General features: G+C 42.6%; 1 protein-coding gene across 2 annotated transcripts; it reads right to left on the minus strand.

Annotated features, from left to right (window-relative positions):
• Positions 1 to 17,136: 17,136 nt before the first annotated feature.
• LOC133717977 (TMV resistance protein N-like) lies at positions 17,137 to 22,060 on the minus strand. 2 transcript variants are annotated; one of them, XM_062144744.1, is made up of 5 exons: positions 21,436 to 22,060; positions 20,099 to 21,194; positions 19,555 to 19,830; positions 18,384 to 19,463; positions 17,137 to 18,297 (listed from the first exon to the last, which is right to left on the minus strand). In XM_062144744.1, exons 1-5 carry the CDS (start codon positions 21,936 to 21,938, stop codon positions 17,677 to 17,679), a joined length of 3,576 nt encoding a protein of 1,191 aa, XP_062000728.1. In that variant the 5' UTR covers positions 21,939 to 22,060; the 3' UTR covers positions 17,137 to 17,676. The 2 variants fall into 2 exon arrangements, with proteins under 2 accessions (XP_062000728.1, XP_062000729.1); XM_062144745.1 differs by having other exon boundaries at positions 21,440 to 21,567.
• Positions 22,061 to 27,697: the final 5,637 nt, after the last annotated feature.

Below are 27,697 nucleotides of genomic sequence, written 5' to 3' on the forward strand. Positions count from 1 at the left end.
ATTAGATTTATTATTTGAACATAATTAGAATTTTCGGGTAAAACCGAACCTATTGGGCCTAAACGATTGTCGGGTTTTTGGGTGTGGACTTGGGCTTCACTAAATGAGATTTAAATGAAAGCCCAAGACACATTTTTAGTGCCCAATAACATGTATGGACCAGCCAAAATATTGGTTTTATGAAAGTCAATATTTTCTTTTAGTAATTGGAGTTATTTCCTATTATATAAAAGTGAAAGGATAGACATAATAATGGTAGCATCTCTACACCATTATTTTCAGATTAGAGAGAGAGAAAGAGAGTTCTCTCTTGGTCCATTTTTCAGAAAAAAGGAAAGAAGAACACTTGCATAATTTCTTCTTTTCTTTCATCTTTCTTCATCTCTTGATTCACTTGGTGAAGATCCTTAGAGGCCATATATTTTTGTGGCTTTACTTGTTACATCAAGGAGGAGATTACAAGCACAAGAAGGAGTACAAGAAGGAGTTCTTAATTCAAGGTGCTTCAAGGTGGAGGAAACACACACAAGGAGAGATCAAGGAGAGGAACTTTGGTGGTTCACTTGGATCGGATTAAAATCACGCTCCAAGGGTGAGTAGAACATAAACTCCCTCTTTGTTCTTCCTTACTATGCATGCTTTGTTTATATACATATCACAATAAGCCAAGATCATGGGTTAAAGGAATGGATTTTATGTTTAGTTAGTAGTTTAATTGTTAAACTTATTCCGCACTAATTAAAAAGTTTTGAAATCCATCCATTCCTTCATACAATTGTACAATTATATAGCTAAGATCTGCTCTACTGTTACAAGATGTTACCAACAGAATTCAATGCTATAAACACAAATATTCAAAACTAATCTACAGTTACACAATCAGTTTTGATTGTGAATAGGTTACACAATTAGTTTTGATTGTGGAGAGGAAATCAATGTAGGGGAGTGATTTTCTCTAACACCCCCCTTCAAACTGGGCGGCTTGGGACGCACAAGTTTGATACACAGGAGATTATGGCGCTGCTTGTGAGTGGTTTAGTAAGAAGATCAGCTGGTTGATCGACGAAAGGGACAAAATGAACCTGACGACTCCCAAGTGCTAACTTTTCACGAACAAAGTGATAATCTAACTCATTGTGCTTGGTGCGAGCGTGGAAGACCGGATTAGAAGCCATGTATGTGGCGCTTAGGTTATCATAGTAAAGCAGAATGGGGTACTGAATATGGACACCAAGTTCATATAGAAAGAATCCTAACCAAGTTGTCTCGACATTGGAATGAGCAAGGGATCGATATTCAGATTCAGCACTGGAGCGAGCAATGGTAGGTTGCTTTTTGGAACACCAAGAGACAAGGGTGTTTGGCTCCAATTTTGTTGCAGCTGGTCAACAGTCTCTTTTATGCGCGGGCGTGCCAGCACCGTTCGGGTGCGGTCGTCGGGGGTGTCCCTTGACCTGACTTCTATCAAGCGATTGTAGACGAGGAGAGCACCAACCTCGTCGTGGGATTCTTCTTTGCCTCGTGGTGAGGACTTTATCTTGTGTTACCAAGTCGATACTCAATATTGCAGATTGAGCAGAGCGAAATCACCGGGAAGTATTGAGATCTTGCTAAAGCGTGACTTTAGCTTGGCTGGGTTGCTAGGGCGTTACCCTTGCTTGGCTGGTTCTGTAACCGTTGTGGTCGCGGCACTACCGTCTGCTCCCGAGGAGACTAGGACCGAAGCACGTTGACAGAGGGTTTGGTGGCACTGAAAGTCGGCTTCTGAGAAGACTAGGACTAGGAGTGTGATCACCGATAAGAGAAAGAGAAGGAGAGGAGTTGCTCTTAGAGAGGTTTGCTCTAGAGAGAACTTAGATCATCTTAGAGATGTTTTGATGTATGAATTGGTCTTTTGTGGTGTTTTTGGTCGTGGTACTACAATCGGCTCCCAAGGAGACTAGGACCGAAGTACGTTGACAGAGGGTTTGGTGGCACTAATAGTCGGCTCTAAAGGAGACTAGGACTTAGAGTGTGATCACCGATAAGAGAAGGAGAAAGAGAGGAGTTGCTCTTAGAGAGGTTGCTCTAGAGAGAACTTAGATCATCTTAGAGATGTTTTGATGAATGAATTGGTCAATTGTTCTATGTTGTAGCCTCTATTTATAGGCTACCAAGCAACACTATTTGGCCTTAAAAACAAATCATAATGGGTTAGGTTTGAGCACTTAAACACTTAATGGAATGTTAGGTTTGAGCACTTAAACACTTAATGGAATGTTAGGTTTGAGTCATTTTCTGCTCCCTTATCCTTCAATTTTTATCTCCATCAAGCACTCAGTTTTTGACCATGACTTCTTCATACGAAATGTTCCACTATGAGTGTAGATTACCCTGATAAATTTTCAGAGCTTTTCATATAGTGGTTGGGCCGAAAAAACCGCTGGACCTCTTACAGGTCCAGTTTCCAAGTTTTGCTTCTGCAGAAAATTGGACTGTTTGTTTGAAGGTTTTCCACTTCGAACGAGCTTTGGTACTCTTCATAAGAAATGATCAATGGGATGTCTAGAATTAATCTGGAAAGTTTCAACTCATTTGGAGTTTGGATGGTTAGTCCGCCATCCCTCATTTCTTGTCTAGCTCGCTTTCTCCTAGCCGAAGTAGGAAAATGTGCTAAAGTTGATTTTTCATTTCCATGTTTGGTAGGCCTTATTTAGCCTCTTAATAATATATTTTTGAACTTATCGAAAATATATATGTGAGCCACTGATATTGGCTCAATTTCTCCAAGACACGCTTTGTCAAACCAAAATGCTCATTTTGGGTCCAAACAAAGGGTATTGCCAAGGTAAATGAGATAGCCGGAAGTTGAACGGCGAGATTCTGGGTAGCCGGCCCAATCGGCATCAGAGTAAGCAGAAAGGTGGGCAGGTTGGCGTTGAGGACTAAAATGGAGACCATGGCCTAGTGTGCCTTTGACATAGCGGAGAATACGTTTGGCTACAATGAGATGTGGAGCACAAGGTTGACTCATGAATGGTGACACAGAATTGACCGCAAAGGCGATGTCAGGGACTATAATGGTTAGGTACTGCAAGGAGCCAACCATCTCACGAAAGACAGTTGGATTTTCAAGAAGCTCCCCATCATGTGTGGTGAGAACATCCTTTGCCGACATTGGGGTGCTCACTGGTTGACTGAGTAATAGATCATGCTTCTCTAAAATATCATGAGCAGACTTGAGTTGATTGATGTGAATGCCGTTGGAATGAGGCTTGACCTGTAAACCAAGGAAATAGTGAAGGGGACCAAGATCCTTAATGTCAAATCCACGGCCCAAGGCATCAATAAAACTTTGAAGAAGCCGATCACTGCTGCCCGTAATGACAATGTCATCAACATAGAGTAAAAAGAAAATTGTATGCAGTCCATGTTGATAGAAAATCGCTTTCTCCTAGCCGAAGTAGGAAAATGTGCTAAAGTTGATTTTTCATTTCCATGTTTGGTAGGCCTTATTTAGCCTCTTAATAATATATTTTTGAACTTATCGAAAATATATATGTGAGCCACTGATATTGGCTCAATTTCTCCAAGACACGCTTTGTCAAACCAAAATGCTCATTTTGGGTCCAAACATTGCCCCCCAGACCTCGAAGTCAAAGGTCTTCGTCTTGACTGAAGAGGTCTTGAATCAGCACTGCTCTTATAATGTTGTTGCTCCAAAAGCCACTGGTATTGACTTGACTGATTCCATATAGGCCTCTAAATAGGCCATAAAACTTGAATGCCATAATCTGGATTGTCTTTGTCATGAACTGACGCATCCTTTGCCAACTTTATTGCCCCCCATGGATCTGGCGAAACTTGGGCAGGTTGTAGGAGATCAGAACTTTTGCGTGCCCCCCATGTCTTATGCGAAGAAACTGTCTACGACTCCTCCGAGTCCCAGACATTGGGAAAGTATTTCTTCAAGTATCTGCCATTGATAGGGTTATGATGGACAACTCCATCCAGGTCCTTGAGATGAAAAGCTCATTTCTCTAAGATTTTATAAATGAAAAGCTCCAGATATTTCTTCGCTAACCACTTCTAATGTTGCGACTCGATCATAGGCCTCTTTCTCCACTAAGTACGAAGATAACCTATCGTACAAGGAGTGGAAGGCCTCTACCCTTTCCTCTGGAAGGTCGTAATCCATTAATTATCCATTGCGTGGGGCACAGCATGGCCGGGCCTCGCTAGGTCTTTTTTTGCAAGCGTGAGCCCCCACTGTGCCAACTCAGAAGCCGTCACTCCTGTGGGGCGGCCCTTGTTGTCGATGTTACTGACTTGCAATGGAGTAATTGGCTCAAAATAGTACCTGGCATCTACGTAATTCGCGGAAACAGGGAAAGGGCGAGGGTCTGCTTTAATTATCTCAGCCTTATCTGTCACCCTGTTCCACATGATCAACTCTTGGTGGAGTGTTGACGGAACACAATAGCTCCGATGAATCCAATCTCTTCCCAGGATGGCACTGTAGGCCGCGTAACAATCCGTAACGAAGAACGCATAAACGCCTTCCGCGGGACCCACCTTGATTTTTAGGAACAGTAAACCTAACGTCTTGGTTACTGTGCCCGCGAAGTTCTTCAATGTGAGAGAGGTAGACTGGATCTTCTCCTTCTTGATTCCCAAAAGCTGCATGGTCCTTGTAGTAATGACATTCACAGCCGCGCCGGTATCAACCATTATCTTGCTGACCTTAGTCCCATTAATTTCCACTGTGATATACAAAGGTCGCATGTGTTGCACCATGGCGGGCGTGGGTCTTGTGAAGCTCATGAAGAAACCCTTGCTGTTAGCATCTTCAGTCTCAAGGAACACTGCTTTTTCCACCGGTGTTGTTGCGGCTGAAGTGATCTGCAACTGCTGTTCTTCAATCGCGTTAGTTTCTACGCATTCCTGCGCAGCGACTGGTAAGGCATACTTAGCAGGGAGCACATAAACCATATTGCAAGAGGTATCCACCATTTCTGTTTCGTCCATGTCATCATCAAGATTGAGCTTGGGTTCATCTGCTGGGATATCGGCGTTGAACCTTTTAACCATGAAAGCAACCAATGATTCCTCTGCGGGGTTTACCGCCTTGGCTTGTTCGTGCTCCTGTACCATGGGAACCTGGTTCAGCGACTCTGAAATTTGTTTTGCCGCTGGCACTTCCTCTGGGAGAGCGACCACCAAGCTTTGAACTTTCTTACGCCTCCACTGAACAGTCGCGGACCTATTGTTTTTGCCCCCCAGCCTGTCAAATATTGAAGGCTCGCTATCTCTTCCTTCGAGAGATATTCTCCGCCAAACGCTAGGTTTGCGGGTTGGTGGTGATTCTCGCTTCGCGGGAGCTAGGGACTTCTCCTAACTTTCCTTCTGGCGAGCGCTGGTTTTTGAAGCCCGTTGCGACATCTTAGGAAGCTGCTGGAGAACCCGCGGGGCGATGAACCTTTTGGAGGTCAGTGCCTCCACCTGTCTCTGGTATTCTTCTGGAGATCTCACCAACTGCGATGGTTTAATCAACCCCTGATCCAGCGCTTCCAAGGTTCGCTTTGCTTCTCCAAACCTCCGTTGGAGTTTTCTCTTCCTTGAAGAGCTCATTTCCACTGCCTTGCCCTTCTTCTGGGTATACCATCTCCCTTCCTTGATAGTGGACGTCGGCACCGGAGGAATATACGGTCTGGTCATAACGTCTGACCGCTCGTTTGCTCTTTCTTCTTCCCTCGCAACCTTCAATTTTTTGAACAAATTAGAGTCCCTTGGAGAAGAAGTTCCTGACCCAGCGTGCATTCTCAGACTACCTGGTTGGAAGCTTCTAGAATGTGCTGGTAACTTTATTGGTGGTAAAGTACCAAAGTGAACGGTATGTTCTTCCTCTTCGTGCAACGCCTGGATATCGCATTGCTCCTTGCACCTTGAACATAGCACGACAGGTGGAGCCGGCTTTGATCTCCGCTTTACGGACTGCTCCATCACCTTTTCTAAGCCCCCAGTGGTACGATTTGGGCTCAGCCTCTGTTGATCCTTTGTGTCCCAAACTACGTCAACCATGTTGACTCTAGTGTCTGGGAAAGGATCCAAATCTACCAGCGCCGCAGCTGTTGCTGGCGCTTCAACCTGTAAGCTACCATTATTCAACCAGATCTGAATCTGATCCTTCAACCTGACACAGTCGGCTGTGTTGTGATTCCACAAATTGTGGAGCTTACAGTATTTTTTCCCCCTTAATTGCTCTGGTTTGGGGAATGGTCCGAAGTCGGTCTTCACCATCTTCGCAGCGATCATCTCATCTAAGATCTCATGAGCTTTATTCGCATCATAAGTGAAACTTGAGAATTCAGGTTTGGTGAAGACCACCGACTTGAGTTTCATTGGCTCTTTACACAGCTTCAGCTGTTTTAGCGTTGATGCCTTCTTCCCAGTGAGCTCAAGCGCTGCTACCTCGTCCTCTTCGGACTCTTCAGCCTCTGCCAGTCCGGATTCCTCACACCTATAGTAAGGATCAAAGGAACCTGAGTAGTGGTTCACTGCTGTCACAGTCCTCCGTTTCCCCGGAATGTATGTCCCTTTGGAGGAGTTCTTCACAGCGTCCATTTCTCTAAGCAAATGCTCAAAGCTTCCTACTTCTGTGATCAGTTCCCCCATAGAGTTGAACATGCTTCCATTCTGCTTCTTGCGTTGGCGAGGCTCTAAGCCTTTGATTGCCAACTTTACCAGCTCTTTCTCCGGAAGAATCACGTTCAGCTTCCCTTTTTGGATCTGGAAACGCTGAAGGTATGCAACAGCGGATTCAGTTGGCTGCTGAGCCATTTGAGTAAGTGAAGCCAGATCTACCTCCGGCTCGATAGTCCCAAAGGTTTCTTTAAACAACTTTTCCATCGCGGGCCAACTCGCGACAGATCCTGGTTGCAGCTTAGTGAACCAGGTGAAGGCAGACCCTGACAAAGAAGTGGCGAAGATATTACACTTCAGGTTGTCATCGTTCTGGTACTGGCCACACTGTACTCGAAACCTGACCAAATGGGTCGCGGCACTTTCGACTTCCTCTCCCGAGAAAGTAGAGAACGTGATGTTCTTATATCCCCTAGGATAAGGTGATTGCATAATGTGCGGTGGGAAAGGCCCGTGATAGGCCTCCTCCAAGTTAGGCCTTTGGTTCGCGGCCCTAATCATCTCCTCTACCTCTTCTCGTCGCACATAACCTGGGCCAGGAGGAGGAGGTGCAGCCACCGTCTGATGGGTAGTTTGCACAGGAGGCACCGCGTGGCTAGTAGTTGCTGTTCCATCTTCCAGGCGAACGACCCGAGGAATACTGTGTTGTTGAAGAGTAATCGCTGGTACGGACACATCCTTGGCCAAAGCAGTGATTTTGATTGGAGTGCCCGTCTGATCAATCCCATAGTAATTCCCTGGGAGCTCTTGGTAGACATTCTCTGCCCCATCGCTATCATACTGAGCAAAAACAACAGGATCAGCCAGGGTACCGTCACCGAACTTCAGAGTTTTGCTCTTTTGCCCAATCGATGGTGTTGCTTTGTCTTTGCCACCAATCAACAACGCTTTGTCCTTGGTTTTGGTAGACATTGCGGTGGCAGCTGCAGAGGGTGTGGCAATACTGCTGATAGCCTTCTCGCGGGCATTAGGCGGAATGTACTTACCGGATGCAGAGAGTTGGTCAAGGGAACCGAGGATGGCGTTGGGATCTCCCAATGCTTTATTCAGAACCTCCTTGGCATGTCCCAATTCGGCTTGCTGCATGGCAACTTGGGTCGCGAGATTGGACCCCTCTTTGCGCACTGCCGCGATGTCAGCTGCAGTATCTTTGCTTTGTGTGTTAAAGGTGTTAACAGCACTTAGAAGCTCCTTATATTGCGTGAGATTCGTGTCAGCAATCTTATTTGCGTGAATCCTGGCTTCATTGGCAAGATTTTGTGCATGCTCCTCAGCCTTCTGGGCTTTCTCGTTCATTCGTCGATCGAAATCGCGAAGCCGCTGCTCAGTCCTCGCAATTGACGTGGCCAGGTGCCTCCTATAGTTGTCGCTGTTGACCGTAAGGATGCGGAGTCGTTCATCGATGCTAGCATCCTCTGGGATGACGAGGGGGGTGAACTCATCGCTCTCAATTGTTTCGCTAACCGCAGCAACTACTGTGGTAACGGGGACATTGGCCACCTTGCTAGTAACAGAATTCTTGCCCTCAGTAGCGGGCTGTTGACTTTCTCCTCGTTCGGTCGTCATCTCTGTTGATGGCGTGTGGAGAAAAAATCTTTGAATTACTAATTCTTCCGAAAGACCACGACAGTCTGCACGCGAGTGCGGTCTGTAACTGGAGGTCTTGTGTTTCGGGCAATTAACGTAAACCTTTTGATAAGGGTTTGCGCTTGACTTCCCAATGGCTTCTGGATGTCTGAATTGAAAAAGTAGCTGAATTCAATAAAACATTATGAATCAAGGTTTAGACATGCGGCCCAAGTATAGTTGCCTAGACACAAATTTTCTTTCAAATCCTTTGGGCAACCTTACTGAAATGGCCAGGTAGGGGAGGGCGAACAAGAGAGGCAGAATCTATTTTGGCATGAGCTACTCCCACTTAGTGGTTTAGGCTCATTTGCACGCACTTCTGGATTCAAGAACCTGTCATGAACGTTGTCCCCTTTCTAGACACCATTTCACATAGGCTATACTTACTAAGATGAGAAAGATCATAAGTGTGAAGACAGTTCAACAAGTGTTAATAAAAACCGCCCTTAACCTTAAGGGAACTGAATTAGGCACCAATAAGGAGTTTAGGTCAATATTAACAAAAGAGACTTCACCTATTCCGTTATGATTCACAACCCCTTACTAACCTCAACTTCTTAATAGTGGTGTGATTTACAGCTCACAGGAGGTCCCACCGGGTGTGCCAAAATGTTTGTTTTGAAGCCCGGTGGTTGAATGTGCTTCAAGAGAAAAGACTCTTCTGATGTTGTCCCACTGGGCGTGCCAAAATGTTTGGATTCAATAAGACAATGTGAATCAAGGTTTAGACATGCGGCCCAAGTATAGTCGCCTAGACACAAATTTTCTTTCAAATCCTTTGGGCAACCTTACTGAAATGGCCAGGTGGGGGAGGGCGAACAAGAGAGGCAGAATCCATTTTGGCATGAGCTACTCCCACATAGTGGTTTAGGCCCATTTGCACGCACTTCTGGATTCAAGAACCTGTCATGAACGTTGTCCCCTTTCTAGACACCATTTCACATAGGCTATACTTACTAAGATGAGAAAGGTCATAAGTGTGAAGACAGTTCAACAAGTGTTAATAAAAGCCTCCCTTAACCTTAAGGGACCTGAATTAGGCACCAATAAGGAGTTTAGGCCAATATTAACAAAAGAGACTTCACCTATTCCGTTATGATTCACAAATGACGAAAATAAAAGTGAAAACTGAAAATTGACAGGAAATTTAAAACAAAGAAAGAAGTTAGCAATACTATGTTTGGCTAACCTCCAGAAGGCCACGGGGGAGGCCATCTATGCTTCATTCCAAGCTCAGATGCGTAAAAATTTATAGCATGAAAACCCCCCTTGTGAGAGCTTGAAGGAAAGCAACAAAGATACTTCGCGTGCCAAAATTGGAAGAAATTTAGCTTGTAGGAGGAGTAATCTTGCCCCCCAAGTATCTTTGTTGGTTGGCGAAACATGATCTTCAATTGCACTTTTGGAGATGAAGATGTTCCAAGATCGGCTTTGTCGCCAACTACCATGTCATAGAACATGGTGTCTTCAGGATTAGCCACAGATTGGCCATTATAGACGACCACTTGCTGGCCACAGAACATGGTGTGACGTGTAGCAGAGTCACAATTAAAATGATCATGAACTTGCTTCTTTTGATCAAAGGGATGATCATGGGCCATATCTTGCCCCCCATGCATCTGATCAGTAGCCACGTATTTGGCTTGATCAGTGGAGAAATTAGATATTTGTTCAAAGACAATTGTATTGTCAGAAGAACAACCTTGTTGATGACCTTTTCCATGCACAGCCTCTATGTAAGGCTGTGACTCACCAGTGAGACCCTTAGGTTGATTGCCACCTATAGGCAAGTTAGTCTCAGAAACAACCTCTTCGCGTGCAGATTTTTGACGTTCGAATTCGCCTTGATGCGAATTAGCCAAGGTAGAACCTTCCTCGCGTAAGGTCGTGAACTCAGATGTGATGTTCGCGGCAGGTTGGGCAGTCTGTTTGTCTCTGCTCGAGAAAAGCTTTTGTGACTGCTCTTAGCTTTCTGAGCATTCTGATTCATTCGCTGCTCCAACTCGCGAATTCGTTGTTCCCTTTTCGCGATCGAAGCTGCCAGATGCTTCCCATAATTTTCACTATGCAGTGTAAGGATGCGAAGCCTCTCATCCAGGCTAGCATCTGGTGGAATGATGTGACAGGACCCGCCCCGGATTTCACCCCGAAATCCGAAGTGGCCCTGCGGGGCCCACCTTAGAAGAAACTCTACCAAAAATTTGGCAGAACTTCCCCTAAAAGTAGGCTACCCAAACCCTGTAGGAAAACATTTACACTTCTAAATTAACCCATCCTTATCCTCCTGGAGCCACCTGCTCCCCAAAACACAACTCCAATTTCATCGGATAACAGTCTCAACCCACATTACAAGATTAATTTCACAAATTATCAGAGCAATACTATTCCATTAGGTAACAAAGAACACAGAAATAGAATGAGTACGCGGAAGCAATGCTGTTGGCTATGCCTCGACTCCATGTACGCCCGACCTCATCTAATTTCGCCTGCAAACTGGGCATTTGAAAACCGAAGGGCCCAGGGAAAAGTACGTAAAAACGTTAGCGTGAGTGGACAAAAATAAACAATTTTAAACCAAATGGATTTTATACTTTCCCACATTTATTTCTTTAAAAAAAATTCCCGATGCATGCAATGATTAACGAAAATAAAATAAGAGGAGTTCCGCTCATGAAAACCGACTAGCCCCGCTAGTCACAAACGATTAAAAGAAAAGGTTGAAACTCTGATACTCAAGGAAATAAAACCAGCCCCGCTGGCTCAAATAAATCGGACTAGCCCCGCTAGTCGAAAATAGTATAATGAGTAGGGGAAGACGATAGCCATACGAGTGAGCCTCCCAGGCTCGGGTGATAGCCTCCCAGGCTAAAGTACTCCCATTACTCCCGTAATATACCCTTACGCCACTATGTGTAGCGATAAGATACTGGGCTTGAGAATTACTGTCACAGAGACAGTAACCAGCGCCACAAAGGCGGAGGGCTTCGGTGATCCCATCACCTCGCCACAAAGGCGGAAGATCAATGCTAGCAATGATAATAGTCACCCAAAGTATGGCAACAGAAAATCCGAAAACCAAGTAAATCCATAAATACATAAGGCTCCCCCATCTCTCGTAAAAGAATTTCCAATGACGTGTCCCACACGCCAAGATAAACTCAAATTCAAAAGTAAATAAAAGAAAATAAGCATAGTCCAATGACGTGACCCCGCACGCCATAAAATCTTCAAGTAATCAAAGTTCTCAAACCGACATTATTGCTAAGGCATTCCCAATGCCAAAACCAAGGATCAAATAAATAAACAAGAAAATAATTCCATCGAAATCCCATTTCGAAAACCTTTCCAAAAATCTCAAATCCATGATTAGGAATATAACTAAAAAGTAAAATTCCGGAAATCACCTCGGAAATAAATAATTCATCAAATAAAATTATAAATCATAAGCAACTTCGGAAACGAATCATTATCGAAAGTAATTATATGAGATAAAACGAAATCCATCTCCGAAATCGAATCACATGCTCGAAATGTAAAATGATAAATAATTAGAGCATAATCAAAGAATAAATGCATGCATCATTTACTTAAAAACAAAAGTCCACTCACAGTACTATTCTGACGATCACGTATACGAGTTCCTTCATCGAGCCAGAGCTCGGTACGACATCCTGTACACGATTATATTCCGTGAATAATTATTCAACAATTTAATACGATTCCTAAAATCAAATCCTCATAATTACATCTCCCATTCTCCTCGGATTCAGCCCAAATTATACCACTAATACCAATTCGTTAATTTAAAGGTTCTAAGGCAGAACCGAGAGATATCCGACGGTCGGATTCTCGTAATTCGATAATCGAAACCCTAAACTTCAAAATTCATAATTAATTCCAAGTTTCTCCAAAAATTACCAACTTCACATACAAGCTCTACACAATTTATAGGATTTAATGGGCTAAAAACCGGAATTAAAACACTGCCCTACACGCCTCCACGCGCCACCAACAGTGGCAGCACGTGGGCCCCACGCGCCGGCGGCCGCCACCTCTGATGGCTACCAAATTTTGGCAGCACCACCTACTCAACAGACCCAACATTTTTCACAACTACAACAAGTTCCAATTTTACCTTTAAGTGCACGAAATCGACCGGTGAAGAAAAACCCAGAAAACTCAAGAACCCTAGGATCGGGTTTTGATTAATTCTCCCTCTACACTGCAAATCGTGGCTCAAGGCTAGGGGCAAAGCGATCCTTGGCAAAAACCGCGCCTTCGACAGTGGTTTGGTGGCCGGAAATGGCCGAAATCGTCGGAAATTGCCGGAAAACGTCAACTGCTACAGCAAACTTCCAAGCTTCAAATCGTGCTTCTCCGGCCAAATCGTGACAACCCACGACCACCAGCATGTAGAGGAGGAGGAGGCGAGTCGGCAGCCACCAAGGTCTCGCCGATTGATGGCCGGACGACGGCAAATCGAAGGAGAAAGGGAAGAGGGCCGACGCGGGGAGAAAGAGGAAAGAGAGAGAAAATCTCGGGGGGGGGGGGGGGGGGGGGGATAGGTTTCCGAAAATGGAAACCTACCACAGTAACTTTCCATATATATAGAAAGTTACCATAAACAGTAACCGTGAACAGTAACTTTAATCTTTCCCTTATAACTTTCACGTACGAACTCCGATTTTTACGTACCATATATCCACGCGCTCGGTTTAACGTCCTCTACAACTTTCATGCAGAACATCTTCTCAAATTTTGACCCGAACAAAAAGTCAACAATTTAGGGCCACTAAAAGTATCGTAACGACGGTAAAAGTGAAAGTAATTGTCGTTTACCGTCCAAATGACTAGTAAACGGGTAAATTAAGATACAGGACGTTACATGATGAGTGGTTCGAACTCGTCATCAATGTCAATATTGCCAATGGTGGCAACATTGGCCATCTTGTCACTTTAGGAATTTCTTTTGGTAAAGATTTTCCCCTGACATCCCAATGATGGCGAACACAAAAAGACTCTAGTGTTATCCAGATTGTCCCACTGGGCGTGCCAAAATGTTTGGCTCCAATTTTGTTGCAGCTGGTCAACAGTCTCTTTTATGCGCGGGCGTGCCAGCACCGTTCGGGTGCGGTCGTCGGGGGTGTCCCTTGACCTGACTTCTATCAAGCGATTGTAGACGAGGAGAGCACCAACCTCGTCGTGGGATTCTTCTTTGCCTCGTGGTGAGGACTTTATCTTGTGTTACCAAGTCGATACTCAATATTGCAGATTGAGCAGAGCGAAATCACCGGGAAGTATTGAGATATTGCTAAAGCGTGACTTTAGCTTGGCTGGGTTGCTAGGGCGTTACCCTTGCTTGGCTGGTTCTGTAACCGTTGTGGTCGCGGCACTACCGTCGGCTCCCGAGGAGACTAGGACCGAAGCACGTTGACAGAGGGTTTGGTGGCACTGAAAGTCGGCTTCTGAGAAGACTAGGACTAGGAGTGTGATCACCGATAAGAGAAAGAGAAGGAGAGGAGTTGCTCTTAGAGAGGTTTGCTCTAGAGAGAACTTAGATCATCTTAGAGATGTTTTGATGTATGAATTGGTCTTTTGTGGTGTTTTTGGTCGTGGTACTACAATCGGCTCCCAAGGAGACTAGGACCGAAGTACGTTGACAGAGGGTTTGGTGGCACTAATAGTCGGCTCCAAAGGAGACTAGGACTTAGAGTGTGATCACCGATAAGAGAAGGAGAAAGAGAGGAGTTGCTCTTAGAGAGGTTGCTCTAGAGAGAACTTAGATCATCTTAGAGATGTTTTGATGAATGAATTGGTCAATTGTTCTATGTTGTAGCCTCTATTTATAGGCTACCAAGCAACACTATTTGGCCTTAAAAACAAATCATAATGGGTTAGGTTTGAGCACTTAAACACTTAATGGAATGTTAGGTTTGAGCACTTAAACACTTAATGGAATGTTAGGTTTGAGTCATTTTCTGCTCTCTTATCCTTCAATTTTTATCTCCATCAAGCACTCAGTTTTTGACCATGACTTCTTCATAAGAAATGTTCCACTATGAGTGTAGATCACCCTGATAAATTTTCAGAGCTTTTCATATAGTGGTTGGGCCGAAAACGCTGCTGGACCTCTTACAGGTCCAGTTTCCAAGCCTTTCTAGACAAGGAAATTCCTTCAATTTTATCTCCATCAAGCACTCCGTTTTTGACCATGACGTCTTCATAATAAATGTTCCAATATGAGTGTAGATCACCCTGATAAATTTTCAGAGCTTTTCATATAGTGGTTGGGCCGAAAAAACTGCTGGACCTCTTACAGGTCCAGTTTCCAAGTTTTGCTTCTGCAGAAAATTGGACTGTTTGTTTGAAGGTTTTCCACTCCGAACGAGCTTTGGCACTCTTCATAAGAAATGATCAATGGGATGTCTAGAATTAATCTGGAAAGTTTCAACTCATTTGGAGTTCGGATGGTTAGTCCGCCATCCCTCATTTCTTGTCTAGCTCGCTTTCTCCTAGCCGAAGTAGGAAAATGTGCTAAAGTTGATTTTTCATTTCCATGTTTGGTAGGCCTTATTTAGCCTCTTAATAATATATTTTTGAACTTATCGAAAATATATATGTGAGCCACTGATATTGGCTCAATTTCTCCAAGACACGCTTTGTCAAACCAAAATGCTCATTTTGGGTCCAACTAAAGGGTATTGCCAAGGTAAATGAGATAGCCGGAAGTTGAACGGTGAGATTCTGGGTAGCCGGCCCAATCGGCATCAGAGTAAGCAGAAAGGTGGGCAGGTTGGCGTTGAGGACTAAAATGGAGACCATGGCCTAGTGTGCCTTTGACATAGAGGAGAATACGTTTAGCTACAATGAGATGTGGAGCACAAGGTTGACTCATGAATGGTGACACAGAATTGACCGCAAAGGCGATGTCAAGGACTATAATGGTTAGGTACTGCAAGGAGCCAACCATCTCACGAAAGACAGTTGGATTTTCAAGAAGCTCCCCATCATGTGTGGTGAGAACATCCTTTGCCGACATTGGGGTGCTCACTGGTTGACTGAGTAATAGATCATGCTTCTCTAAAATATCATGAGCAAACTTGAGTTGATTGATGTGAATGCCGTTGGAATGAGGCTTGACCTGTAAACCAAGGAAATAGTGAAGGGGACCAAGATCCTTAATGTCAAATCCACGGCCCAAGGCATCAATAAAACTTTGAAGAAGCTGATCACTGCTGCCCGTAATGACAATGTCATCAACATAGAGTAAAAAGAAAATTGTATGCAGTCCATGTTGATAGATGAATAGAGAGGAGTCAGCTTTACTATGTCAAAAACCAACAGAAAGCAGAAAAGAACTCATGCGTTGAAACCAAGCACGGGGTGCTTGTTTGAGGCCATAAAGTGCCTTGTGAAGCTTACAGACATAGGATGGCCAAGAGGAATCGACGCAGCCAGGAGGCTGGGTCATGTAAACGTCTTCCTGAAGATAGCCATGGAGGAATGCATTTTTGACATCCAGCTGACGGAGAGGCCAACCCCTAGACACAGCAACATAGAGAACGGTTCGAATGGTAGCAGGCTTGATAACAGGACTATAGGTTTCACCATAGTCGATCCCGTGCTGTTGATGGAATCCTTTGGCAACAAGATGGGCCTTGTAACGCTCGACTGAGTCATCTGGGTTTCGCTTAATGCGGAACACCCATTTGCACCCCACAATATGTTGAGATGGAGAGGGAGGAACAAGGGACCATGTATGGTTTTTCAACAAAGCATTAATCTCCTCGGTCATTGCAGCTCTCCAATTCACATCTTTGGAAGCCTCAGTATAACAAGTTGGTTCCATGAAATTAATAACAGATAAAAGAGCTTTTGGAATCGGATACTTTACAATGCCATCCGTGCGAATTCTGGGCTGGATGATGCCATCTCGGAGCCGAGTTAGGGGCGGCGGAGGAGGCAATCGGACTAGTGGAGGAGCTAGTGCCGGAATTGGTGGAGGAGCAGGTGGAGGTACTACAACCGGCGATGGAGAGTCAGCGGCGACAGGTGGTTCGGCAACGATTGGAGGATCGGCGACGACTAGAGAAGATTCATCGTTTGGTGGCTGAGCGACGGTCGATTGAGCAGGCAGCTCAGGTGCAGCTATCGTTCGATGACGGCGGCGGTAAGTGACGACCGGAGTAGCACGACTAGGGGGCGGCGATGAAGGAAGTGGAAGCACGAGATTGATGGAGTGCAGGTCTTATGCGAAAGACGCCAAGGGTGGATTTTGACCAGAGAGTGAACTTGGGTCATTAGGCTGCAGACTTGGACTTGGGTCATTGGGCTGTGAACTTGGACTTGGGTTATTGGGCTGTTCTGCACGAGAATGAAGGGCAGATTACTCAATTTGGTGATCAATTAGGCTAGGGCCAGATGGCAATGAGCTCGGCAGGATGGCCTGTGGAGGTGCAATGTTAACTCGATTGGAGAGAAGAGTCAACTCGAAGTGATCTGAAGATAAATTTGTGCTGGTTTTTGTAGGAAAAATTGGTTTCGTTAAATAAAACACGACACGAGATATAGACATGACCGGTGTTTGGATCGAGACAACGATAACCTCTGTGTTGGGGACTATAACCAAGGAAGACACACTCGACACTACGACTAGACAATTTGTTGGGAACATTTGTACCTAGGTAAGGAAAACATGAGCAACCAAAAACACGAAGAGAGGAATAAGGAGGATGATAAGAGTGATTTTGTCTAACAAATGGTACAATGATGGACTTCCAGAGAAGATTTAGCATCCATACATTTTGTGGGTTTACTGTAATAAAAAGGCCTGGTAATCATTCGCAAGGGGAGCCACATAATTTCATACAAATTGCTAAGAATGCAATGCAAGGTTACTTAAAATTCTTTGTAACAGCACACCATTCTACATGAGTACATGGTATAAAAGTATAATATTAATGGTGCAAGCCTACAAGTGTATTGATAGCTTATAGACTAATCAATATGAGAAGCTTCATATGCTTTTCCCATCAAACCAACTACAGACAGGCAATTCAGTTTATAGTAAAACTACTTTAATAATATCGGTTATGCAAGTAAGATTATAGTGTCATTTGCAAATAACTTGGGGAGTCCACTAATAACTAGGCAAAATATCAAAACTAGAGTGATCAAGACTCTCCTAACTGTAAAAGATGAAGGCAAGAGAGCTCCAGAAAGTAATTACTGCAGAAATTCAAATGGGAGAAGAGGAGACATTGTCCATTCATTATCTGCAACTCATTTCCAGCCATGGGATCAGAAAGTCCTTAATTATGGTCTTTCAGAGTGGCCAGTGGTGGATCCCCTATATTTCTGCCAGTCCTACAATTCTTCAAGCGTGCAAGTTCTGCTACCAGTGCCACTGGTTTCCCCTGCAACCGGAATGTCAAAACCAATCAATATATCCTCATAAGGAGACATCCTACTGCTTGATTGAGTGGTTGTTTGGTTCAACTCTTGCACATCTTGCTCATATATCAGACGGACTCCACACTTCTTCAGCTTCAGACCCGGCCCTCTGGTTTTAAATAAGAACTCAAGCTGACTGCAACTGTTATGCCACCACTCTGCACCAAAGTATTTATCACGAGATACATAGAATAGCCACAGGTGATCTGACTTAACCTGGCAAAATTCTTCACTAAAGCGAAATGCAGGCTGTCTGCCATATACTTGCAATTTTCTTCCATCGAGCTTCAGGCAACATATAAGATGATGTGTTGCTTTAAAAGTCTTGAATTCATCTATATAAAGCTTATCCACCCGATGGTGCTTATGGAGTACAAAAACAGCACACAAGGCAAATCCCAAACATCGCCTGTTATTCCAATGTGCAGGTAGAGATACACTTAAGGAACACCCAACACTCTGATGGCTGAACCACTCAGGAATATTACTTCCAGGAATTACAATTTGAAAAGTTTCCCTGTTATTAGAGATTCCCTGTGCAAGAAGAGATAGGTTGTTAGTTGATTAATTTCTATAAGCATATGAGCAGAAATGCGCACACACACTGAGAGAGGGAGTACCTGATATATGAATGTCTTCAGCATTTCAAATGCTAGGTTATTGCATCCTTGATTGCCATTTAGATTGAAGCAATTGATGAAATTGAAATATGATTTGTTTAGGCTGTTCAAATTTGATGCATCAAACAAGTATTTCAGTGAAGTACAACCATCTGCCCGTAAATCAAGTATACTATTTGATGGAAGGTCTGACAACTCTTGAAGTCTCTTGCAATTCTCCAAGTTGAGGTTCTCAAGCTTAGGAAGCAATCCAATGCCTGAAGGAAGGTGAACAAAATTGTTTCCACTTAGATTCAAGGTCACCAGAGAGGAAAAGTAACCAAATTCATTGGCAAATGCTCCTTCACCAAGATTGGAATTACTCAGGTTCAGATATGTTAAATTACACAAACCAGATATAGGCAAGCGGAAACTCATTGGCTCTTTTTGCACCAATCCAGAAGGTAAGAACTTATTTAAAGATCGCCTAACTACTTTGCATCCATGAAAGATTGAACCTCTCACATATTTTATGCGATCATGGGCAGATGACATTTCTATTGCAAACCCACTATTCACATCAGTTTCCTCAAAACAGTCCACCTTCCCCACATATACCTGATGTTTGCCGAGTTTCAAGCATCCAGAAAGATTAAGAGTTTCAACAGACTTCAATTTATTGATGGTGCTTGGGAGACAAACAAGATTTCTGCAGTTGCTTAGATTCAATGACACAAGGCCACTCAGCCGTTCAATTGAAACAGGCAGTTCCTCAATGGCAGTCTCATCAAGACTTAGCACCAACAAACGTTCCATATTTCCAACAAACTCGGGAATCTTCTTAACTTTTAAGCAGTTAGAAAGAATTAGTGTTTCAAGAGATTCCATTTCAATTCTACTTGGCAGAGTCTTGAGACTTTTGCAGTCTTTAAGATTCAGGAAAATAAGCCTTTTGAGAAATCCAAGGGATTGATGGATTCTTACCAAATGAGAACATCCTTCAAGATCTAAAGTCTCAAGATTCTGAACACCTGCGAGGTCTGGGGTCTCCACAATGTTTTGAGAATGGCACAGTTTGATGAACTTCAACTTGTCGAAATTCTGCTCATAAAATCAAAACAGTGAGCCACCACACAAAACAAACAATTTTCATAATAGAGACAAACAAGTAGACTATAACTAATAGCCATACCTTTGTTCCCTTCCAAAGCTGTTTAATGTTGCTGTGGCACAAGTTAAGTTCAATAAGTTCATCTGCTTCAAAATTTTGTGGGAGAGATCTTAAGGGATACCCAATCCATTCGAGCAGTCTCAAGGAATTAGAAAGATGAGTGAGGCCTTTGGGAAGGTCCACATTACGAATATGGAGAAGACTAAGTTGAGACAAATTTGAAAAGGCTTCTGGCTTCCAATGAGCCACTTGTAGTTTAGTCAACTCCATTACCATGCCTTGGATTGAATCTGTTCCCTGATAATGAAAAACAAGAATAATAACTTAAGTGCAGAACACAAAGAATACCAAGACCTAAGCAGATTACAAGTAAATCTGCCTTGGATTGAATCTGTTCTCTGATAATGAAAAACAAGAATAATAACTCAAGTGCAGAACACAAAGAATACCAAGACCTAAGCAGATTACAAGTAAATCTGCCTTTTTTTTTTCTACACAATAATTGAAGTGCATAACACAAATAATAATAATACGCTTATCTTTTTTTTCATTATCAAACTCTTACCTTATTTCTCTTCATCACATTGTTGATGTCTTCAAGAGACCATAATCTACTACGTTTGCCTGGCTCTTTAGGAGACTGTTGACGAACAATTTCCCAGCCCATTTCTTGGAGCAAATCATGCATCAACAGTTCGTTGTTATATATAGTTATGAGAGATCTATCAGCAAGAACATCTAAACCAATGCTAGGGTCTAGCTGGCAGTAGTCTAGTATTTGTGTCACACGATCCTTATCCTTCCCCTTGTAAAAGCAAGCAATGTGTAGGAATATTTCTTGGTCTTTTTCATCCAGTCCATCAAAACTAATCCGAAGCACCTCAATAATGCGTTTATCTGGTGTGTTCCTTACCCTATCTATTGCACTTGCCCATTTATCAGCACTTCTACCAAATAGATAAGAACCTAAAACCACGAGAGCCAACGGAAGTCCCTGAGCATACCCTAAAATATGGTAGCACAGATGCAAATAATCTTCTGGTGGGGGACATTTCTTAAAAGCCTTCAAACTCAAAAGTTGAAGTGCTTCACCAGAGTTTAACCCGTTAGCCTTGTATGTAGCATCGACATCATGTGCCTTTAACAACTGAATATCTGTGGTGGTTATGATAATTCTAGTCCCTGGACCAAACCAGTTGCGACTTCCAGCCAATTTCTCTAATTGCGTCAACTGATCCACATCATCAATAACAACAAGTACCTTCATTCTACACAACCGCCTTTTTATCATAGCAGCTCCTGTGTATTCATCCTCTATATTTTTAATTTTTGCCATTTGGATTTTGGAAAGAAGTTTTTCTTGTAGAGAAACTAGGCCATTGTTTTTAGACATTTCTCTAACATTGGAAAGAAAGCAGGCTTGGTCAAAATCCTGACAAATTTCATCATGGATAGCTCGAGCAACTGCTGTCTTACCTATGCCTCGCATGCCATGAATCCCTATAAAACGCACCCCATCAAGCTGTGGACATATGTAATTGCTTAATAAATCATCAATGCGGGAACCCATTCCTATGAAGCCCCTGTCAACACTTGAAGATGTATACACGGACCTCTTTAGTATGTGATTAGCAATTTCCTCAATTAGGATTGTTGGATTTCTGAGAAAATTTTGATAAAATTGTGAGTTAGAAACTTAGTAATGTAACATAACCGGCAGAAACAATATTACAATTTGGCAACATTAAGTAAATGGAAAGTGCTAATCCAGTCTCTCAGATTTACTGGATGTTCATTACTCTCGATTCGTATCAGAAAAAAATCATAAAGAATAGTTCATTTAAAAAGAAGAGATCAAGTAAACATATTAAGGTATGAGTAGTATGGAGGAAGGGGACTTACCCACCCGTCAAATGCCAGCCAGAAAGATTGGCCACCTCTGTCAAAGCAGCTCTCCACGCATTTAGTCTCCCCTCAGTCTTCCCATAAACTTCTTCATGTTCCCTTACTTCCAGATCTACTTGGTGTTCCCATTTGATGAGCTCAAAAAATCCCCTTTGGTGCCGCACATCAGAAGGATCCACCCTGAAGAAGACAGGGAGGATTTGTTGGCCCATCTCCTTCATGCATTGAATAATCTTGACGAGTTCATCCAAGCACCACGACGAACGAGCATATCTGCATGAGAGAATGACAATCGCAGATCTAGAGTCCTCAATTGCAGCTAAAAGTTCAGGCCTAATGAATTTTCCTTTCTCAAGCCCTGGGTCATCCCGAAAGGTGAGAATTCCTCTCCGTTCTAGTGCAGAATACAGATGAGCGACAAACTCCATGCGGGTATCTTCCCCCCTGAAATTGAGAAACACATCGTATTTCCATTCACGACGAGAAGAGGTTGACTCCATCGATCTGAATCAGAGTCGCCTGTTGTTCACGGAAATACTCTCTTTCTAGTCAATGACCGGACTTGATTCCACTCTCCAGCTAAAAGGATGCTTAATTTCCACCCAACATTGTACTTCGAATATTCAACTTGTCTTAGTTGTCTATATCTTTTGTCAAATATAATATTCAACATTGTCCTTTGAATATAATATTCAACTTGTTTTTTTTTTTTTTTTTTGATGACATAATATTCAACTTGTTTACTCTATAATTGATTCTAGTATTTAGGTTGTACCATCTTTTGTCAAATTATTTAGGTTCTAGTAATTATACTTTTGTCAAGTATAATTACTGAGAATGATAAGTTGGAATGGTGAATATTAAGTCTAATTACTAGCATTTTGTTTGATTGGATAACTGAACTTGATTGCTCGTCTTTGCAGGCAGCAACAGCAATAGGCAGCTTCTCTGACGCTCCTGAGGCACAGGGGCTTGCACACTTTCCAAGTCCGTTTTATATGTGCGCATATGCTTAACCAAAGCGTGGTTAAATTTTTGATGTGCGGACTTTAACTTATACATTGCATGCTGTGCGTGCATAACACATGTACAGAATTTCCAGATGAAAATGAGGTATGTTTGGCAATCGAGTATTTTCTTCTTGCTAGTTAACTTGGTTTTGATTCGCAAATCTTTGGGAATGCACGTGCTCCTTTGTGTTCTTTATCATAAATTGAGGTTTACTGTTTCTTTCTAATACAGGTTACTACATGGAAAATCAAGAATTATATATATCTACTTGTCATTTACCTACATGGCTACATCCTCAACTCGCCTTTCTATCCATAAAAGTAGGGGACACCTTGCTTGTTCTTTTTGCTGCAAAACCGCTCGCCTATATGTCAGGCTGCATTTAACAACTAAGTAAATGTTGTGATTTCTTTAACTATCAGTGTTTAGGAGATTAAAAGATAGGTTTTTGTGTTATTCTCACTTGATTAGGAAATAACTGCTGTTTCGTTCAATTTGTTATGCCTTGAGAAGATTTAATGATGTTTAGGGGGACACAGCGTATGGTACTGTGAATTAAGAATCATCTTAGCTGTTTGACTTATAACTTACTGGATTGGATACTAATAGTTTATCTTGGTTAATGGTAAATAGTTTTTGAATAAATAGCGTTTACTTGATAAAACTTTCAAAGCTTGCATGCAAGTTAATATGGAAAATTATGTGCTACACTGCTATAGTGCTATGTTATGGTTATCACTTGTACTTGTTCTGACTCGATTCTTTGCTAGCACGACAGTTACTTATCCAAGCACGGAGGGTGTTCAAATGCATACACGGAAGTAGAGCATACTTGCTACCATTTTGAAGTGAAACGAGAGTTTCTCAAGGGTGCCTTGAGAACAAATTATACAAAAGGAGAACAAAGAATGGCACTGATGTTTTGAACGAAATGCTACAAAAACATGAAGTTTCCTAGCATGTATAAGATCAGCAAAACAGGTATAACCTGGTAAAGACTACTATATAGAGAAGTACTGTCGCTTAGTTGTCCTGCATTGAAATCAAAGAAGCGATTAAGCGCAGTTTACTGAAAAGAAATCGATTTTAACAGTTGAACATAGGCAATGCTGTTATATTTTTTTAACAAACCCACAGTGTAATGACACAGATAATTGAGACTTATAGATTGAGATATATTGTTCTCTTCCTACCCAAATCAAAACCCAATAATTCCTCAATAACAATAAAAGAACAAAGTAAGACCATGAATTTTCAAATGGCTAAAGACTATGACTTTAGCTGAAAGACTAACCAAAAATCAAACTGAAATTAGCAAACAACTCACCTCAAACCAGTCCAATCAATTACTGAGATCTCACACTCCAACACAAAGAAAACCCCTAAAAAATCAAACCCCCAATCAGTTCAAAACCAACGGAAACAGAAAACAAAACCAAAACCAAAACCAAACCCATCAAAAGGACAAATTGGATATCGTCGAAGACAAACCCAAACTGATTCATCCTTTTATCACTCAAAATCCAAACTAATGAAACTCAGCAGAAAAAAACATCATTGATCATTTCATATATCGCCAATCAGATCACTGCAGCTCTTCTCATTCGTCGAAATCCAGATGAACAAAATAGCTAGGCGAACGATTAACACTCTATTCTATTTACGAAATTAAACTAAAACCTTGGAATTATGGGAAACAAATGGAAGTGAATTACCAACCTTTTTGTACCGATCTCTCTCTATATCTGCAGCGAAACTTTTGTGCCAATCTCTCTCTGCACCAATATCGAAGGTTTTACACCAATCTCTCTCTATCTCTGAAGGGTTATTTGGTTTCCTGGTAGTTTTAGGATTATTGCTGATTGGGTTTTAGTTTCAGTTTAAATAAGTCCCTAGTCTTCAGAAGGTTGTTCACAGCTTTGACACTTTCTTCAGGGATTTCTGTTTTGATTTTTTCCTTGTTGCATCTACCACGTTTCTGTAAGCGTGGGCTGCTTTCTAGCTATTCTGTTTATTCATGTAAGGCTATAAAATAGCCACTGTTATTCAATAAAGAATCAAGTCATTCAATCCAGTTATTGTGTTTGAGTTCTTTGTTCTCTTGTTCTCATTCCCAACAAACTGGTTTCAGACTATCAGAGCCCCCACTGGGCCTGAAAGAAAAGCTGCAGTCTTTTCGAGTGATTTCCAAACCACAGAGTCAGGAAGTGAAAAATGGCAGCAGAGTCAAGTAACTTTGCGCAACCTTGCATCCCAAAGTTTGATGGGGATTATGAGCATTGGAACATGCTAATGGAGAATCTCCTACGTTCAAAGGAGTTTTGGAGTGTTATTGAGACGGGTTATGCAGAACCTGCTACTGGAGAAGTTTTAACTGGTGCACAGAGAAAAACCTTGGAGGAGACAAAGCTAAAGGATCTGAAGGCCAAGAATTATCTTTTCCAATCCATTAACAAGTCCATTCTGAAGACAATTGCTCAGAAGGAGACGGCAAAGCAGCTGTGGGATTCCATGAAGGTCATGTACCAAGGAAACGCTAGGGTGCAGCGTGCCCAACTTCAAATCCTTCGCAGGAATTTTGAAGTGTTGGAGATGAAACTTGGAGAATCTGTCACAGATTACTTTGCAAGGGTGATGCTGGTGGCAAACGATATGAGGAATCTTGGAGAGAACATGCCTGATGTGAAGATCGTTGAGAAGATCTTGCGCACACTCACTGAGAAGTTCAACTACATAGTTTGTTCGATCGAGGAGTCGAAAGACATCAATCGTCTTTCAGTGGATGAATTGCAGAGTTCACTACTTGTTCATGAACAAAAGTTTCGAAAGAATGAAGGAGATGACCAAGCACTGAGGGTCTATGATGAAAGAGTTGGAGGAAGAGGCCGAGGAAGAAGCAATTACAGAGGAAGAGGTCGTGGAAGAGGACAAGTGTTTAATAGGGCCACGGTGGAATGTTTCAAGTGCCACAAACTTGGACATTTCCAATATGAATGTCCAAGTTTGAACAAGGAAGCCAATTACGCAGAGCTGAATGAAGAGGACGAGATGCTACTGATGTCGCATGTTGAATTACATGATGTGAAACGGAATGATGCGTGGTTTCTTGACTCAAGGTGCTCCAATCATATGTGTGGATATCGAGGTATGTTTACCAATTTAGATGAAAGTTTTCAACATTCAGTTAAGTTGGGAAACAATAGTAGAATGAGTGTGGCTGGAAAAGGGAATGTGAAGCTATTATTGAATGGAGTTAATCATGTTGTCAATGAAGTGTACTATGTTCCAGAGCTCAAAAATAATCTCTTGAGCATAGGACAACTTCAAGAGAGAGGTTTGGCAATCTTAATTCAGGGAGGAGTCTGTAAGATCTACCATCCAGAGAAGGGTTTAATCATTCAAACCCTAATGAGCGCCAACAGAATGTTCATCCTGCTAGCACAGACTCAAGTTCAAGTCCCTACACAAGTTCAACCAGAAAGATGTTTTCACACAAGCTCTCAAGACCTCTCCTACCTTTGGCATAGATGATATGGCCATTTGAGCTATAAAGGACTAAGAACCCTGCAGTGGAAGAAAATGGTACGTGGACTTCCCCAATTTCCTGCCTCAAGCATGACCTGCGTGGATTGTATCAATGGCAAGCAACATAGAGATGCCATGCCGAAGAAAAGCACTTGGAGAGCAAGTCAGAAATTGGAGCTGATTCAAGCCGATATTTGCGGTCCTATCTCTCCTGAGTCTAATAGTGGAAAGAGGTACACATTGTGTTTCATTGATGATTTTAGTCGGAAATCATGGGTGTTTTTATTGGTTGAAAAGTCGGAGGCACTGAATTGCTTTAAAAGGTTCAAAATAATGGTGGAAAAGGACACAGGGATGTTTGTGAAGTGTTTACGGATTGATAGGGGAGGAGAATTCACTTCCAACGAGTTCAATGAGTTCTGCAGGCGAAAGGGAATCAAGAGGCAGCTGACCACGGCATACACTCCACAACACAATGGTGTAGCCGAAAGGAAAAACAGAACAGTGATGAACATGGTCCGATCGATGCTTTCTGACAAAGGAATTCCGAAGACATTTTGGCCGGAGGCAGTGAATTGGACATTCTATGTTCTAAACAGGTGTCCGACATTGGCAGTAAAAGATATTACACCGCAAGAAGCATGGAGCGGGATAAAACCCACAGTAGATCACTTCCGAGTCTTTGGCTGCTTGGCTCATGTACACATTCCAGATGTGAGAAGAGGTAAGCTTGATAATAAAAGTTTTCCTTGTGTATTTTTGGGAGTTAGTGAGGAGTCAAAGGGGTATAGATTGTTTGATCCTATCACTAAGAAGATTGTAGTGAGTAGGGATGTGGTTTTCGAAGAAGAAAAACAATGGGATTGGGATGTGTCTTATGAGAAGCAAATTCTTTTAGACTTAGATTGGGGTGAGAATCAAGAAAACAGTGAGGTAGATAGGGAGAGTGACGGTGGAAATGAAGATGTTAATAATGGTGAGGAGAGAAACAGTGGTGTAGAAATTGGTGAGGGAGATAGAACTAGAGATGAAGTAGGGGAAGATGAAGGAAGAGAGAGGGGTCCTCCGGTGTGGATGCAAGATTATGTTACTGGGGAAGGATTATCTGAAGATGAAGCAAACATGGCATTAGTTGTGTCAACTGATCCTATTCATTTCGAAGAGGCAGTAAAGAATGCAAATTGGAGACATGCTATGGACTGTGAAATCAATTCCATAGAGAAGAACAAGACTTGGTCACTCACTGAGCTGCCGGTTGGAGCAAAAAAAATCTGAGTGAAGTGGGTGTACAAAACGAAGTACAATGAGCATGGGGACATTGATAAGCACAAGGCAAGGCTAGTTGCTAAAGGGTACTCACAAAAGTATGGCATAGACTACACGGAGGTTTTTGCACCGGTGGCAAGGTTGGATACGGTGAGGATGATTATTGCTTTAGCAGCGCAGAAAAGCTGGAAAATCTTTCGGTTGGATGTCAAATCAGCCTTTCTTCATGGTGAGCTGAACGAAGATGTCTATGTTGAACAACTGAAGGGGTATGAGAAAAGGGGCAGCGAACATCTAGTTTACAAGTTGCATAAAGCTTTGTATGGATTAAAGCAAGCTCCACGAGCTTGGTTTAGCCGAATCGAAGCACACTTCAACAATGAAGGTTTCCAAAGGTGTGACAGCGAGCAGACATTGTTCACTAAGAAAAGCAGAGAAGGAAAGATCATCATTGTAA

The sequence above is a fragment of the Rosa rugosa genome, chromosome 6 (genome assembly GCF_958449725.1).
Source record: "Rosa rugosa chromosome 6, drRosRugo1.1, whole genome shotgun sequence".
Classification (NCBI taxonomy): Eukaryota; Viridiplantae; Streptophyta; class Magnoliopsida; order Rosales; family Rosaceae; genus Rosa; species Rosa rugosa.

Excerpts from the sequence above, each read along its gene's own strand:
- LOC133717977 (XM_062144744.1), bottom strand. The coding sequence starts at position 21,938 with ATGGAGTCAACCTCTTCTCGTCGTGAATGGAAATACGATGTGTTTCTC. Across the intron at positions 19,831-20,098 it reads ATGTGATGAAGAGAAATAAG|GGAACAGATTCAATCCAAGG; the intron begins GTAAGAGTTTGA and ends TTTCATTATCAG. Across the intron at positions 19,464-19,554 it reads AGCTTTGGAAGGGAACAAAG|AATTTCGACAAGTTGAAGTT; the intron begins GTATGGCTATTA and ends TTTTATGAGCAG.